Source organism: Gorilla gorilla, chromosome 1, assembly GCF_029281585.2.
Source record: "Gorilla gorilla gorilla isolate KB3781 chromosome 1, NHGRI_mGorGor1-v2.1_pri, whole genome shotgun sequence".
Lineage (NCBI taxonomy): Eukaryota > Metazoa > Chordata > Mammalia > Primates > Hominidae > Gorilla > Gorilla gorilla.
Window position 1 is genome coordinate 91,338,657 of NC_073224.2, and position 12,986 is coordinate 91,351,642.

General features: G+C 43.9%; 1 protein-coding gene across 7 annotated transcripts in view; it reads left to right on the forward strand.

The window, feature by feature from the left end:
• RXRG (retinoid X receptor gamma) overlaps window positions 1–12,986 on the forward strand; it is a 142,778-nt gene that overhangs the window by 115,328 nt on the left and 14,464 nt on the right. For 6 of the 7 annotated variants that reach the window (XM_063693265.1, XM_063693267.1, XM_063693259.1 and 3 more), the window contains 2 exons: window positions 8,388–8,532; window positions 11,168–11,347. In XM_063693265.1, coding sequence (XP_063549335.1) covers window positions 8,388–8,532; window positions 11,168–11,347 — 325 coding nt within the window. Of the gene's footprint in view, window positions 1–3,403; window positions 3,626–8,387; window positions 8,533–11,167; window positions 11,348–12,986 lie in introns of those variants that run through there. The other variant, XM_055377516.2, reaches the window with a different exon arrangement.

A 12,986-nucleotide genomic window follows, 5' to 3' on the forward strand; every position in this document is an offset into this window, starting at 1 on the left:
TTGAGTCACTGAAGTGCCACGTGCTCTTGTTAAAGGCAATGCAGAAATGATCAGGAAATGGCCATTGCTTTCCAGGAGCTTACAAATGAGAGGAGAAATAGGCAGGTATGTCAATGGATAAGTTGAGAACAAGGCAGACTGCATTACATGCTATGCTGTCTCTGAGACTATGGGAGGTTGGGAAGGAAACTTTACCTTAATTTCGAGTGCCTTCTGCTATGATGGAGGAGAAGTATGTGCATGGTGCATGCTAGATTGCTACTCTGCAGAGCCTATAGGATGGCCAGATATCTTTACTTCCTTCTAGCAATGCCACACTAAGTTCATCATCCTTCCCATCTTGTAGTAGTTGGCTACTGCTGCAATAATGCTGCATAACAAAAATTCCCAAACACTTATCTTCTCACTCATATGTCTACCTTAGGCTAGGACAGATGGCTCTGCTTCAGATGGTGGGTGAGTGGGCTCAGCTGCAGGCTCCTCATGTTTCAGTAGGAGTGGCAGCTACTTGGGGCATGCTTTTCTCATGGTGTATCATAGAAATGCAAAAGTCCAAACCCAATCCAGAAAGCACAGTGAAGCCTCTGCTCAAATCATGCCCACTGATATTCCATCAGCCTAAGAAAACCATGACTGATTCAGGCCGGGCGCAGTGGCTCATGCCTATAATCCTAGCACTTTGGGAGGCTGAAGTGGGCGGATCATGAGATCAGGAGATGGAGACCATCCTGGCTAATACAGTGAAACCCCGTCTCTACTAAAAATACAAAAAATTAGCCCGGTGTGGTGGCAGGTGCCTGTAATCCCAGCTACTCGGGAGGCTGAGGCAGGAGAATTGCTTGAGCCTGGGAGGCGGAGGTTTCAGTGAGCTGAGATAGTGCCACCATGCCACTGCACTCCAGCTTGGGCAACAGAGCGAGACTCCGTCTCAAACAAAACAAAACAAAACAAAACAAAACAAAACAAAACATATGACAGATTCCAACATTGATGGGGCAAGGAAGAAGGCTGTGTCTATATTAGTGGGAAGTACTGCAGAGAAACAATGCAAAGAATATGAAGAATTAAAAGGAGTGAAGTATTAGGAACAAAAATCCCATCTGCCATACCTTCTTCTCTCCCTGTATAACAGCCAGAGTCCCTGCTGCCCCAACTACCAGCACACCTAGAGGCAGAACTGGCAGGGCCTTTATGTGTCAACTTGACTGGGCCATAGGATGCCCTCATATTCGGTTAAACATTGTTCTGGGTGTTTCTGAGAGGGTGTTTTTTGGATGAGATGAACATTTAAATAGGTAGACTGAGTAAAGGAGTTTGCCCTCCCTAATGTGAGTGGGCATCATCCAATTAGTTGAAGATCTGAATAGAACAAAAAAGCTCACCCTCCTCTGAGTAAGAGAACTTTCCTGTCTGATGACCTTTGAACTGTGACGTCATTTTTTTTTCCTGTCTCTGAACTTGAACTGAAGCATTTGCTCTTCCTGGGTCTCAAGCCTGCTGGCCTTTGGAGTATGCCATGAGCTTTTTTGGGTCTCCAGCTCACTGACTCACCCTGTGGATCTTGGGACTTATCAGCCTCCAAAATCATGTGAGACAATTGCTTATAATAAAATTTAAAATATACACACACACACACACACCTCCTATAGATTCTGTTTCTCTGGAGATCACTGACTAACAAAGTCCCAAAGCCTTCTTTAAATACAGTTTTAGAGAGGAGGAAGGGCTTCTTTTATGTCAGCATTTTCTGCTACTCCAGAGAGAACTTCAGTGACCATGCCTAGAGTCTCCTCTGAGACACCTCATATTCTAGGGGTTTGAAAACAAATTCATGTGGAGTTATAGCATAGAGCCAGTAAGGACTTCAAAAATGTATTGCTCCATAGATTAGATAATTTGGAGACAGCCTTAGAGATCAGCTAGTGTAGGGATTCCAGGAGCTGGGGCCAGTCAGGTAACACAGGTGAGTGAAGGAAGGGGTGTGTAAGTCAATGGGGCAGGTGTGGACTGTGGAGAGCTGCCCTGCTCCCTCAAAGCTGTTCAAATTCAAAGACTTTTAAAGCATTCCTCAGGCCAAATAAACTACTTTATTGGGTATAATTTGGCCAGTAATCTTCACCCCAGTTTCTAATCTTACGGTTCTCACCTGTAGGACCTTTTTCAGAGTACACATTTCTCTCTCATCCCATATTTTGACCCTTGTTCAGGTAGCAAAAGCCCCACAGGGGATCCTAACTGCCCCACTCTTGCTCAAATGAGGATCACTCATTCTGTCCAAACCCTTTATGCCACAGATGAAGTACCAAGACTTGGGGAGCCCAAGTGACTTGTGCAGCCTCACACAGCCAGTCAAAAACAGAGCCACAATGAAAACCTGTCCCCTGGCTTGCAGCCCTGTGTTCACAACCCTGCATTTGCCTAATGCTGTGATATATGCTGACTTGCACAGTGACCCCAAGATCTTCCTGTTGGCAGCCAAGGATTAAAAGATGGATAATCAGTGCTCCCGGGTAATCCTGTGGGAGAGGTGGCCACATTATGCAGATCCATTGCACTTCAGTGCTGTCTGTGTGCTGTCATAGACACAGGAGCAGACCTGAAGGGAGCAAAGAGAGGGAATTATAAACTGCTCAATATATATTCCTTGACCCCAGTGCTCAGAGGGGTGGGGATGGGGCAGCAGCGGGGGTGTACATGTATTTATGTCACCCCCACCCACCATAATCAGCAGGGCCATTGATACCCTATGCTTCATAATGTATGAGGTTTGTTTATTTCCTTTCTTTCCTGTGAACAGAGTCCAGGAAGGTGAGTAAAATCTGGTAGTTACAGACAGAAAGTACATTGTAGTTTTGGGATGAAAGTACAGTTTTGCAAAGGGCATTGACATTCATCCCAATAACTATTTATGTGGACCTACTATGCATCAGGTACTAATTGATACTGTCCTAGGTTTCAGGGATAAGCACGGAATAAGGTGGCCAAGGTCTTTACTCTCATGGCAATCACACAATAGCAGGCAGGACAGGCAAAAACCTAAGGAATAAACAAGATAGTTTCAAATAAAAATCGTAATATCTGAAAAGAAATAAAATAGGGTGAGGTGGTAGACAGATCCTGTGGGTAGGAATTGGGCAAGGCACCATCCCTCTGAGGCTGCTTTTAGCAACCACACTCAAGTCTGATTGAGCCAAACATGGCCAGTCAATTCATCTTCAGAGCTGTGTGAGTAGCAGGGCCGCTATTCCTGGACCATATGTCTGTACAGAGGGATTGGGGTTGAAAGGTCAGATGGAAGCTTTGGTCCTGGCCAACTGGGCTGTGTGCAGAGGCCAAGGCCAAGTTTGGCTTTGGGGAGCTATATTAAGCTTGCCAAGTGCTGGGGAAGCTCAGCAGCCTGAGACCCTGAGCAGTGTTCTGGGCTTGGGCTCCGGAACCACACTGCAGCAATGCCTTGCTCAGTTAACGAGATGACACTGGACAAAAGGCCTTGGTGTTAGCTACAGTGAGCTGGACTCTGGATCGTCTGGGCAGATTATTCCTGTGCATCCTGCCTTCCTCGCCCAGGACTGGTCTGAGAGGGATTCATGATGGAAGCATGTTCATTATGTGACCTGGGTCTCGCGTAAGTACAATTTGGGGGTGAAGGGAGGAGGAAGTGTCCAGGGGTGGGGGCAGCAGGCAGGGCCAGTCTCCTCTGTGCTCTGTCATTTCATTGTTTGAGCTTCTCTTTTTGCAGTTGTTGGATTTTTGATCTTGAGGAGTAAAGAGATCGGAACTGGTACGATGAAGGCAGGAATTGTGTAATCTTTTGCAAACCACTTTAACTTGTTTCTGTTTCAGTTTCCTTTTCTTTATCGTAGGGTTACAAATACTTGCCCTGATTACCCTACAGGGATTTTTTTAGGCATGTCAAAGAAGATGTGGATTTAAAAATCACTTCTCAAGACATGCAATGCTCTATAGCAGTAACTTGGTATTATTAGGATTATTCCCAGGTGATAGTATTATACACTTAGGTAATTCAGGTGTACTGTTTCTGAGAGGTTCTAGAGAAGTTCATTTCAACAAGCATTTATTGAACCAGGCCCAGTACTGGGCACTGGAGGTACCAAAAATGTGTATGAGATTTAATCCCTGCCCTGGGGAGCATCTAAGTGGAGTGATGCAATTTCTAAAGACATCAATATATCATTGGGAAGATATTTATGTACTTTGTAGATAATGTGATATAGGAAACATAGGAAACATTTTTCTGAGTGTGTTTGTGTGTGTATGTTTGATACTGCATCTTTGTCAGCATGATGTCTGCTGGCTGGACTCCGGAATGGGCCTCACAGATCTTTGCAATACTCCTGTCTTTTTCTCCCCTCCTGAACTCTGCAGCCTGACCTGGGTTCTATCATTGCTAATTTCTGCTTAGATATTTATTGATAACTGAATTATTATCCTCTTAAGTCTGTTTGCATTTTTATAGAAAATAAATAAAAATTGCAAATGTTAGAGCTGGAATAGACCTTAAAGTTCATCTCGTCGGATGATTTTAAAAAATTAAGTCATCAAGTCTTTTCTTCAGATGAAAGCAGAGTTGGAAGCCTGATATACACATAAGGTAAAAGCAGATCTGGTTGAGCCAGGGACAAAAGACTTGAAGCCTCAACCTCCCTCCCCACCACCCCCAGCAACACACACACTCACCTAGAAATGGGGAAATAGAGTCTTTGCTAAGTGAAGTGACCTGATTAGGAAGTCTCAGGTTTAGACCAAACACATGTTGGAGGTCCAGGCTTATTACTCCTCATGATGAAGGCCTTAACTAGATTAAGGCTGTGCCACTATAAGAGTTCTGCTCCCTGGAACGGGAGCGCCTGCCTGCAGCCTAACCTTTGGTGGAAGGATTTGGGCTGAACACAGTTCAGAAATGCAGGACTCAATGTTCAAGGATGGCTCCAGAAGCATGCAGAATGAATTGGTCCCTGGCTGAGTCTGCAAAAGGGAAGACGATCCAGCAGACAAGTATGTTTCTTTCCTGTTCTCAGGGAGCAGCTGGCTTGCGTGCAGCAGCAGATAGGAGTTGCCTGGTGAATCCCGGCTCTAAAGTGCTTATTTCAGTAGACTGTTTCTAATGGAACAAGACAGCCGGGATTGGGGGACTTGGGGACCAGGCAGCTAATGGGTTTATGCTCTGATGGCTGCCTTTGATCTCATCTTCCATTGCTCTGAGCCCAAAACAAACCCCAAGCCAGCCAGAGAGATGGACAGAGAAAACATCAACCAACCTGTCTCACTGCCCCTCCTGCCACTATCCACTCATGAAGAGGAGGAGTGTTGGAGAGGGGCTGCTGGCTCAGACTGGGGAGAAAGTGCCCCAAAGCAAGTCTGCTCCTGCAGGGGCTCCTGGCCAAGGAGGTGAGGAAGGAAGCTGCTAGGGCAGTTGAGGATTGAGGATCACCTCTCACCCAAGGCAGAAAATGTGGTGAATGGGGAACGATGATCTGGGATCCAGGATCTTGGGGTTCTAGCTCCAAGCAGTCAGACCTGGTAAGGTACCTAACCTGGTATATGGGCAGGTGCAATACCTTGGATGTCTCCTCTAATCTTTCCTCATGCTGTACCTCATTCACTATATTACTGAAATGGTTTCAGGTAATTATTTCTCTGCTCCAAGCCTCTAGTGGCTGCTTATTGCTTCCCACACTAAATCCATTCTCCTAGCAAGGCAATTCAGCTTCTAGGCTTTGTCATAGCGCACTTCTCAGCATTATCTCCCATCCATCCACTGGACATGTTTGCTCCACAAACACTTGGGCTTCCCTCTAGGCCTCTGCTCTCAAAGCCTTCTGCCCATCACTAGCCCACCCAAATCTTACCCATTTTTGAAGGCTGTCACGTCCCAGCTCAAATGCCACTTCCTTCATGAAGCCTTCCCTGATCTCAATAGCATGTGATCTTTCCTTCCTGAATGATCCAAACTGACTTTTAATCACATTAATGGCCAATTCCTTGAGGCAGTGCCTGCATCTCCCTCCGTTTTGGATCTCCATATTGTTCCTGAATAAACAAATGAATAAACCCACTTTAAGGCTCAATGTCCTTATCTGTAAATAGGAAGACCTCTTAGGGTTGTTGAGAGGATTAACATAATTAATTAGCACTGAGCAAGCTTTCCATAGATGGTAGCAACGGCAATCATTACTATATGTGGTTGCTGCTGGCTGGTGGCAGTGGAGCTGGTCCTGCTGGAGTTGAGGGTCGGAGGAGAAGGAAGGGTGAGGACCCCCTGAACCACAGGTGGTGGTGGTTTCTTCCTTATTCCCCTGACTTTTCTTGTCCCTCTGAGGACTTGGGGACAGAGCCGTGGTCAGCTAGAGGGCTCTCTCTGTGGGGTCATCTGACCTAAAGTTCTTCCATTTCATGAGTCGGATCCAAGTGCTAATCTCTGTTTCTTTGAGGCACTTGAGGAAAGTTATTGCCTAGAAATCACACTATGGCAGTGGTTCTTAACCCTGGATGCACATTAATGTCATCTGGTGAAATTAAGAAATGCCAGAGCCAGCCAGGCACAGTGGCTCTCTCCTGTAATCCCAGCACTTTGGGAGGCCAAGACGGGCAGATTGCCTGAGGTCAGGAGTTCGAGACCAGTCTGACCAACATGGTGAAATCCTGTCTCTACCAAAAATACAAAAAAGTTAGCTAAGTGTCCTGGCATGCTCCTGTAATCCCAGCTACTTGGGAGGCTGAGGCAGGGGAATTGCTTGAACCAGGGAGGTGAAGTGTGCAATGAGCCGAGATGGCACCACTGCACTCCAGCCTGGGCAACACAGCAAGAGTCTGTCTCAAAAAAAGGAAAAAAAAAAAAAAAAAAAAAAAGAAATGCCAGAGCCAAGGCCCTACCTCAGACTCATGGAATCATAATTTCAAGACATGGATGCGGTCCATGTTTTTTTTCAAAGCCCCCAGGGTTGAGAACCAGTGTACTACATGAAAACAAAGCGAAATACTGGTTACAAGTTCCACATGTCTTCTCATAGCCTTGTATAAAAAAAGGGGTGGTGCAGGAAGAGGGAATTTTTCTATCACATATGTGTTGTCATTTATTATGCAAATTAATTTTTAAAAATTAACAGTGATGTTGATTTCAAAACAAAGCACCAAAGGCTGTGTCTTTTCTTTTTTGTATCCCTCATAGTGTTTAACTGAGAGCCTCTGTTTGCCTCCTGCGCTCAATAAATATTTGCTTAGTGAATTGAAAAAGCTCGTGAATTTAGAAGGAACCTAGCTTAGGCTCTTTTGTAGTTTCTGTTTTATTGAACCTTTCTTCTGTCCCAAAGGCCTTGAATAGAGAGGGAAATCATACCTTTGATTCAGTTTGAGTATTATTGTCACTTTGGTTAGGCAACATGATTCAAAATTCAGACAAACCATGGGAAGTCAGTGGTTCCTAACCACTAAACCTTTACCTCTGTTGGACACTTACGGACATGCATATATCCTGCACCACCTTCGTTTGAACTTGCTTGTAAGTGTTCTTATTTTTTTGTGCATGTTCTGACTCCTTGATGACATTGTACATTTTTGAGGAATGAGAGATATACCTTCTGGGTTTCTATTGCTGATTGGATGAGTGGCTCAAATGTATTCAATTTGCTTTCTTTGGTGAACACAAGATACTTAGCCTCAGTTTCTGAGGAATCTTACCAAGAGCACTGGGAGATACAGGGATGGTGATGGGGAGCTGATATTAACTTACAATAAGGGATGTATTTGAGTTAGCATCTTCAGTGTGCTTGCAGAGATGACCATTACACATGTCCTTTCTCATTTTACTGTGAACTCCTTCTGGGTGTGTATTTTTCTTTGCCTTTGTACCCCAGAGCCTGGCACAGTGTCTGGCATTCTGAGTGCCCAGGGAATATCTGTTGATTGACTGATGAATGAATTTGCATTTTTTTGCTTGGCTCTCTTAGAGTGTAAGTCTTTAGCCTGAGGGTCATAGTTCCTCTTGCAGCACGGCTGAATAGGCAGTCAATAGTTGATAAAAATTTTAAAATACACAGTTGACATTGTCCTGGGTGTGTAATTTGGCGTGGATTTCCAGCTTAAATAAAACATATGAGTAAAATGAATAAAAGCAGATAGACTCTAATGGAGATGTGTTGTGATTTTTGGTTTAAGTTTTGGCTTCTAGAAATAATTTTGTTCCTCCTATGGCACTTTTATCCCTCCCTTAAGTTCATCTCACAGATAGGCAGTTTCGAATACTCTGTACTTGGAAACTGTTTCTTGAAATAGAACTTGTTTTTTCTTGAGTAAGCCCTCACTGCCTTAGGCCTTGGGGATTGAGTTTACTCTGGCTCTGTGCTTTACAGTATTTTTTTCTCTTGCAGCTAAATGTGGTCAACAGTGTCAGCAGTTCAGAGGACATCAAGCCCTTACCAGGGCTTCCCGGGATTGGAAACATGAACTACCCATCCACCAGCCCCGGATCTCTGGTTAAACACATCTGTGCCATCTGTGGAGACAGATCCTCAGGTACATGCAGAAGCAGACACTCCCTGAAAAGTGCCACAGAGAAGGGGCTGCTCACTGTCTGCCTGGATACTTTGTACTCAATGAAAGGAAAATGGCCCTTTAGGATGGGCTAACTGGGGACCCACCTATACGTTTATGTCACTGGGTTCACAGGCTGCTGTTTTGATGAATTTAAAGGATGGCTTTATTTTTTGAGGATGAGATTTACAGGAAACATTTCAGAAACCCTTCTCTGGAGTCACACTAGTACACATGTATCTGAGAGACAGAAGCTGTTGTGATTATCAAGTATTTCTGCTGGGTGTGGTGGCTCACACCTATAATCCCAGTGCTTTGGTGTAGTCCCAGCTACTTGGGAGGCTGAGGTGGGAGGATAGCTTGAGCCTGGGAAGTCAAGCCTGCAGTGAGCCATGATCACGCTACTGTACTCCAGCCTAGGCCACAGAATGAGATCCCATCTCAAAAAAAAAAAAAAATATTAAGAATAACCCCTCCCAGATAAGCAATTGTAAAAATAATGTCCTAATGTAGAGGATTTGAACGAACTAGAAAACTGCAAAGAAAAGTAAAAAAATTACCCATAATGTCCCCAAGAAAAATAAACCCTTTAATATTTTAGCATATTTCTTGCTATAACATTCTAGATTTTCAATATGCTTTTATAGGCAGAAATAAATGTGTTTTCACCGACTTATCTTTGATTCTCTTCTCCTTTTCTCAGTTATTTCTTTCCTTGCTTCTTTCCTCTCCATTCTTCCTGCCCATATTTCCCTCCCCATCAATTTTGAACACATCTGAATCTCCGATTTGATTATTTGAAGAACAATAATAAGAGGAGGTTATTCTCTTTTCTATAGCTGTCCATGACGGCTAACTGAATATTTCCTTATACTCTTAATGCCACCAAAGCCACTAAAGAATGTCACTCCATTGAAAGTTCCAGGCACCTAGAACTTACCTGCTGAATGGCTGATGTTTTCTTGCTCTCAAAAAATATTTCCCAAATCATGCAGACTTGGCCATTGCCATAACAGCACACCAGCCACAGCCCAACAGTGTTTTCTCTGCTATGCTTATTCTAGTTGAAAGTCTATGAGGTTCATTTAAATATTGAAAAGCCATGGGAATGACTATGTCACACAGTTGAAAAATTGGTCCCATATTTCTCTAAGACAAATATTTCAGAACCGAGAGCACTAGGTTTTCTGGGCCCAAGATAAAATCCTGTGTTTATCATTGCTGTGAGTTCAGCAGTGTGAAAAGCCGGCCTGTAGTATGGTCAACCAATGAGGCAAAGGCTGGCTTTTCTTCAGGCAGGCTATCTGTAACCATCATTTCATCTTACAGTGGCTTCCTCTGAACTGGAAACTCCTGAGATGCTGGAAACCTAAGTAAAACAGAATTAGAAAGTCATGTCATTTCTGCAACTCAATGACATCACATATTACATTCAAAGAATCAGACATAAATATGTTTTGAATGATTTGTTTCCTTATATTTTTGAAGTTCTGCAATTTCAATCAATCAAGCATAGTGCCTGGTATTGAGAAGACTTCTACCTAGAAAAAGGATTGTGATTGATTCATGATGCCTGTCTGAGGACGGGCTTGGTGGCTCTCCTGACCCAAATTAGCCACCCCTGCCTGGGGTAATTGAAAACTGCCTGTGTGGACAGGTAATAAGGGCAATGAAATATGCAACAAATTAGTCTGGATTAAGCAAAATCACCTTTTTTTTTTTTTTTTGAGACGGGATCTCGCTCTGTCACTCAGGCTAGAGTGCAGGGGCATGATCTTGGCTCACTGCAACCTCCGCCTCCAGGGTTCAAGTAATTCCCATACCTCAGCCTCTGGAGTAGCTGAGACCACAGGCATGCGCCACCATGCGCGGCTAATTTTTGTATATATATATTTTAATGGAGACGAGGTTTTACCATGTTGGCCAGGCTGGTCTAAAAGCTCCTGACCTCAAGTGATCTTCCCACCTCGGCCTCCCAAAGTGCTGGGATTACAGGCATGAGCCACCATGCCCGGCTGCAAAATCAGCTTCTATCAGATCTTTATGTCATAGCTTGATTGTCATATGATGATATAAAGATCAAACAGCAATTAATTTCCTCAACAGTCAATAGCACTTAACAATTCATAACTCAGAATTCTGTTCATAGTTTATGGTAAAGGATAATAAATTTAAATAGGTTTCCTAAGAACTTGGGTCTCAATTATAATTAGTTAAGTTGGGGTTCTTTTCCTGCTAGGTAATATGTGACAAGCATATATATTGTTATTTATTATTTACACTAATGTTTTGAATGGAGGCAGAACATTTGCTTAACTAAACCCAAGAGTTGCCTTCATAAAATAAATATAAAGAAAGCCTTAGCTTTAGGAATTTTCTAATAATTCTCTCTGGAATTAGTAATGCAGAGGAAAGACACAAGGAAAAGTGTATTTGCTGTGTCTTAGTTTGGTTCCTGTGATCAAGCCTGCATTCTCTGCTAGTGATTATTTGCTTTCTGTCCCAATGCCCAAGTGATAAGCCTGTTTCTCTGGGGGAAGAGCCAAGAGGTTCTTTTGAATGAAAGATCCAAATAAACACAAGAACAATCTATGGAATGTTCTTTTCTTCTAACCAGGAAAGCACTACGGGGTATACAGTTGTGAAGGCTGCAAAGGGTTCTTCAAGAGGACGATAAGGAAGGACCTCATCTACACGTGTCGGGATAATAAAGACTGCCTCATTGACAAGCGTCAGCGCAACCGCTGCCAGTACTGTCGCTATCAGAAGTGCCTTGTCATGGGCATGAAGAGGGAAGGTGAGACACATTCAGTTCCAAAACTCGTGTCTGGAGAGAGGCATTTCCTAGGCAAGGGGATATTCAACTGCAATACACGAGAAGTCATGGTGCCCAAAGTCATCCTAATCGCCACTTCAAATTTCTTCCCCACAGGGCTCTAAAGAGAAGTCTGAATAGGAAGTTAGGATGACTTTGGGTACTCGTGTATTGCAATTGAATGTAACCTTGTCCTAGGAAATGTGTCTCCCCAGAGCAGAGAGGGCAAGAGGCATCTTCCTCCTCCACATTTACCCATCCTCTTCTGGAGCCCAGATGGTGATCCCCAAACTGGACCGTCTCCTTTTTTCTTCCAATAACCAGGCAGCAAGTCTCAGAGCCAAGGTTTCAGGGTCCTTATGCTCTGCTCTACCAATGGATCGTCAGACTGACCTTCAGGGTGGAGGTGACTTTTCTCCTCTAATCCTAGGTCTCTCTCTGGGGAAAACTGTAGGTTTCATTTCACTCACTGAGTTTTTTTTACCTGGGTCTGCTATCAAATCTTTGATATTGGTATATTCCATCATCTTTTGGCATTACTGGCATTACACAGGTTTGACAGACCTAGCCTTCCCATTCAGAGAGACCACCACTGTGTGTTGAAACCATCACATCTTTTAATTTATAGTGTGGTTTAGCTGGGTATTCTAGTATGAGAGAAAAAAACCTCAGAAGGTGCTTTCTGTCCCATTAGTAGACAGAAAAGTCTTTCCATTAAGTATCACAGATAAATTGAAGTGGGCAGTTAATTAACTAGTGAGCTCAAGCAGGGACATGGGGATAGTGGTGAATCTTAATAGATTTTAGAGTAAGAAGGTCCTGCCTCTCTTTAGGAAATAAGAACAAGGAGTTCAGTCAGGCCCAGCACGCTCCTCTTTCTTGAGGAACTTCTTTTCTGTGAGAAGAGGGCATCTTACTGAAAGGGTCAGTGAACAGGGGCTCTTTGTGTCCCTGCTAAAAGTGAATGTCACCCATGAGCAAACAAATTCTTGTAATCTTAACATGTCAAGATGCTAGAGGTGGCCTTACAGAGTCACCTAATCAACTGTAACCATCCGCCAGATGAGAAAACAGGCTCACAGAGGTGAACGGAGTTTTCTGAGGTGCCAAAGGCAGGCAATGAACTGACCCCAGGTCTCTGACTTTCAGAACAGCCCTAGTCTGTGTCTCCTTCCCTGCCAGGTTGTGAAAGAACTGAAGACAGCCCTCGCTGTGACATCTAACAGCAACCTCAAAAGTGAGAGACCCAAATCTCAGCTCCTGAAAATCTGCCCCACACCCCAGCCTGTTCCTCACACAGTCTTCCCCTTTCAGGAAATGGCCACTTATTTTCCAGTTGCTCAGAACAAAAGCCATTGACTCCCCTCTTTTTTCACACACCACATGTAGTGGGTGAGGAAGTCTTGTCTCTTCCTCAAACTATGCCCAGAATCTTTCCATGTCTCACTACTTTTACCACTAACCGCCCAATCCAAGCTAACTGTATCTTTTGTAGTGATCTACACAGCATCCTAAGACATCTCCCTGCTTCCATCTTTGTCCTTCTACAGTCTCTTCTTAGCACAGTAGCCAGAGGGAGGCTTTGAACAAGTAGATTGGGTCAAGGTGTTCCTTCAGCAGA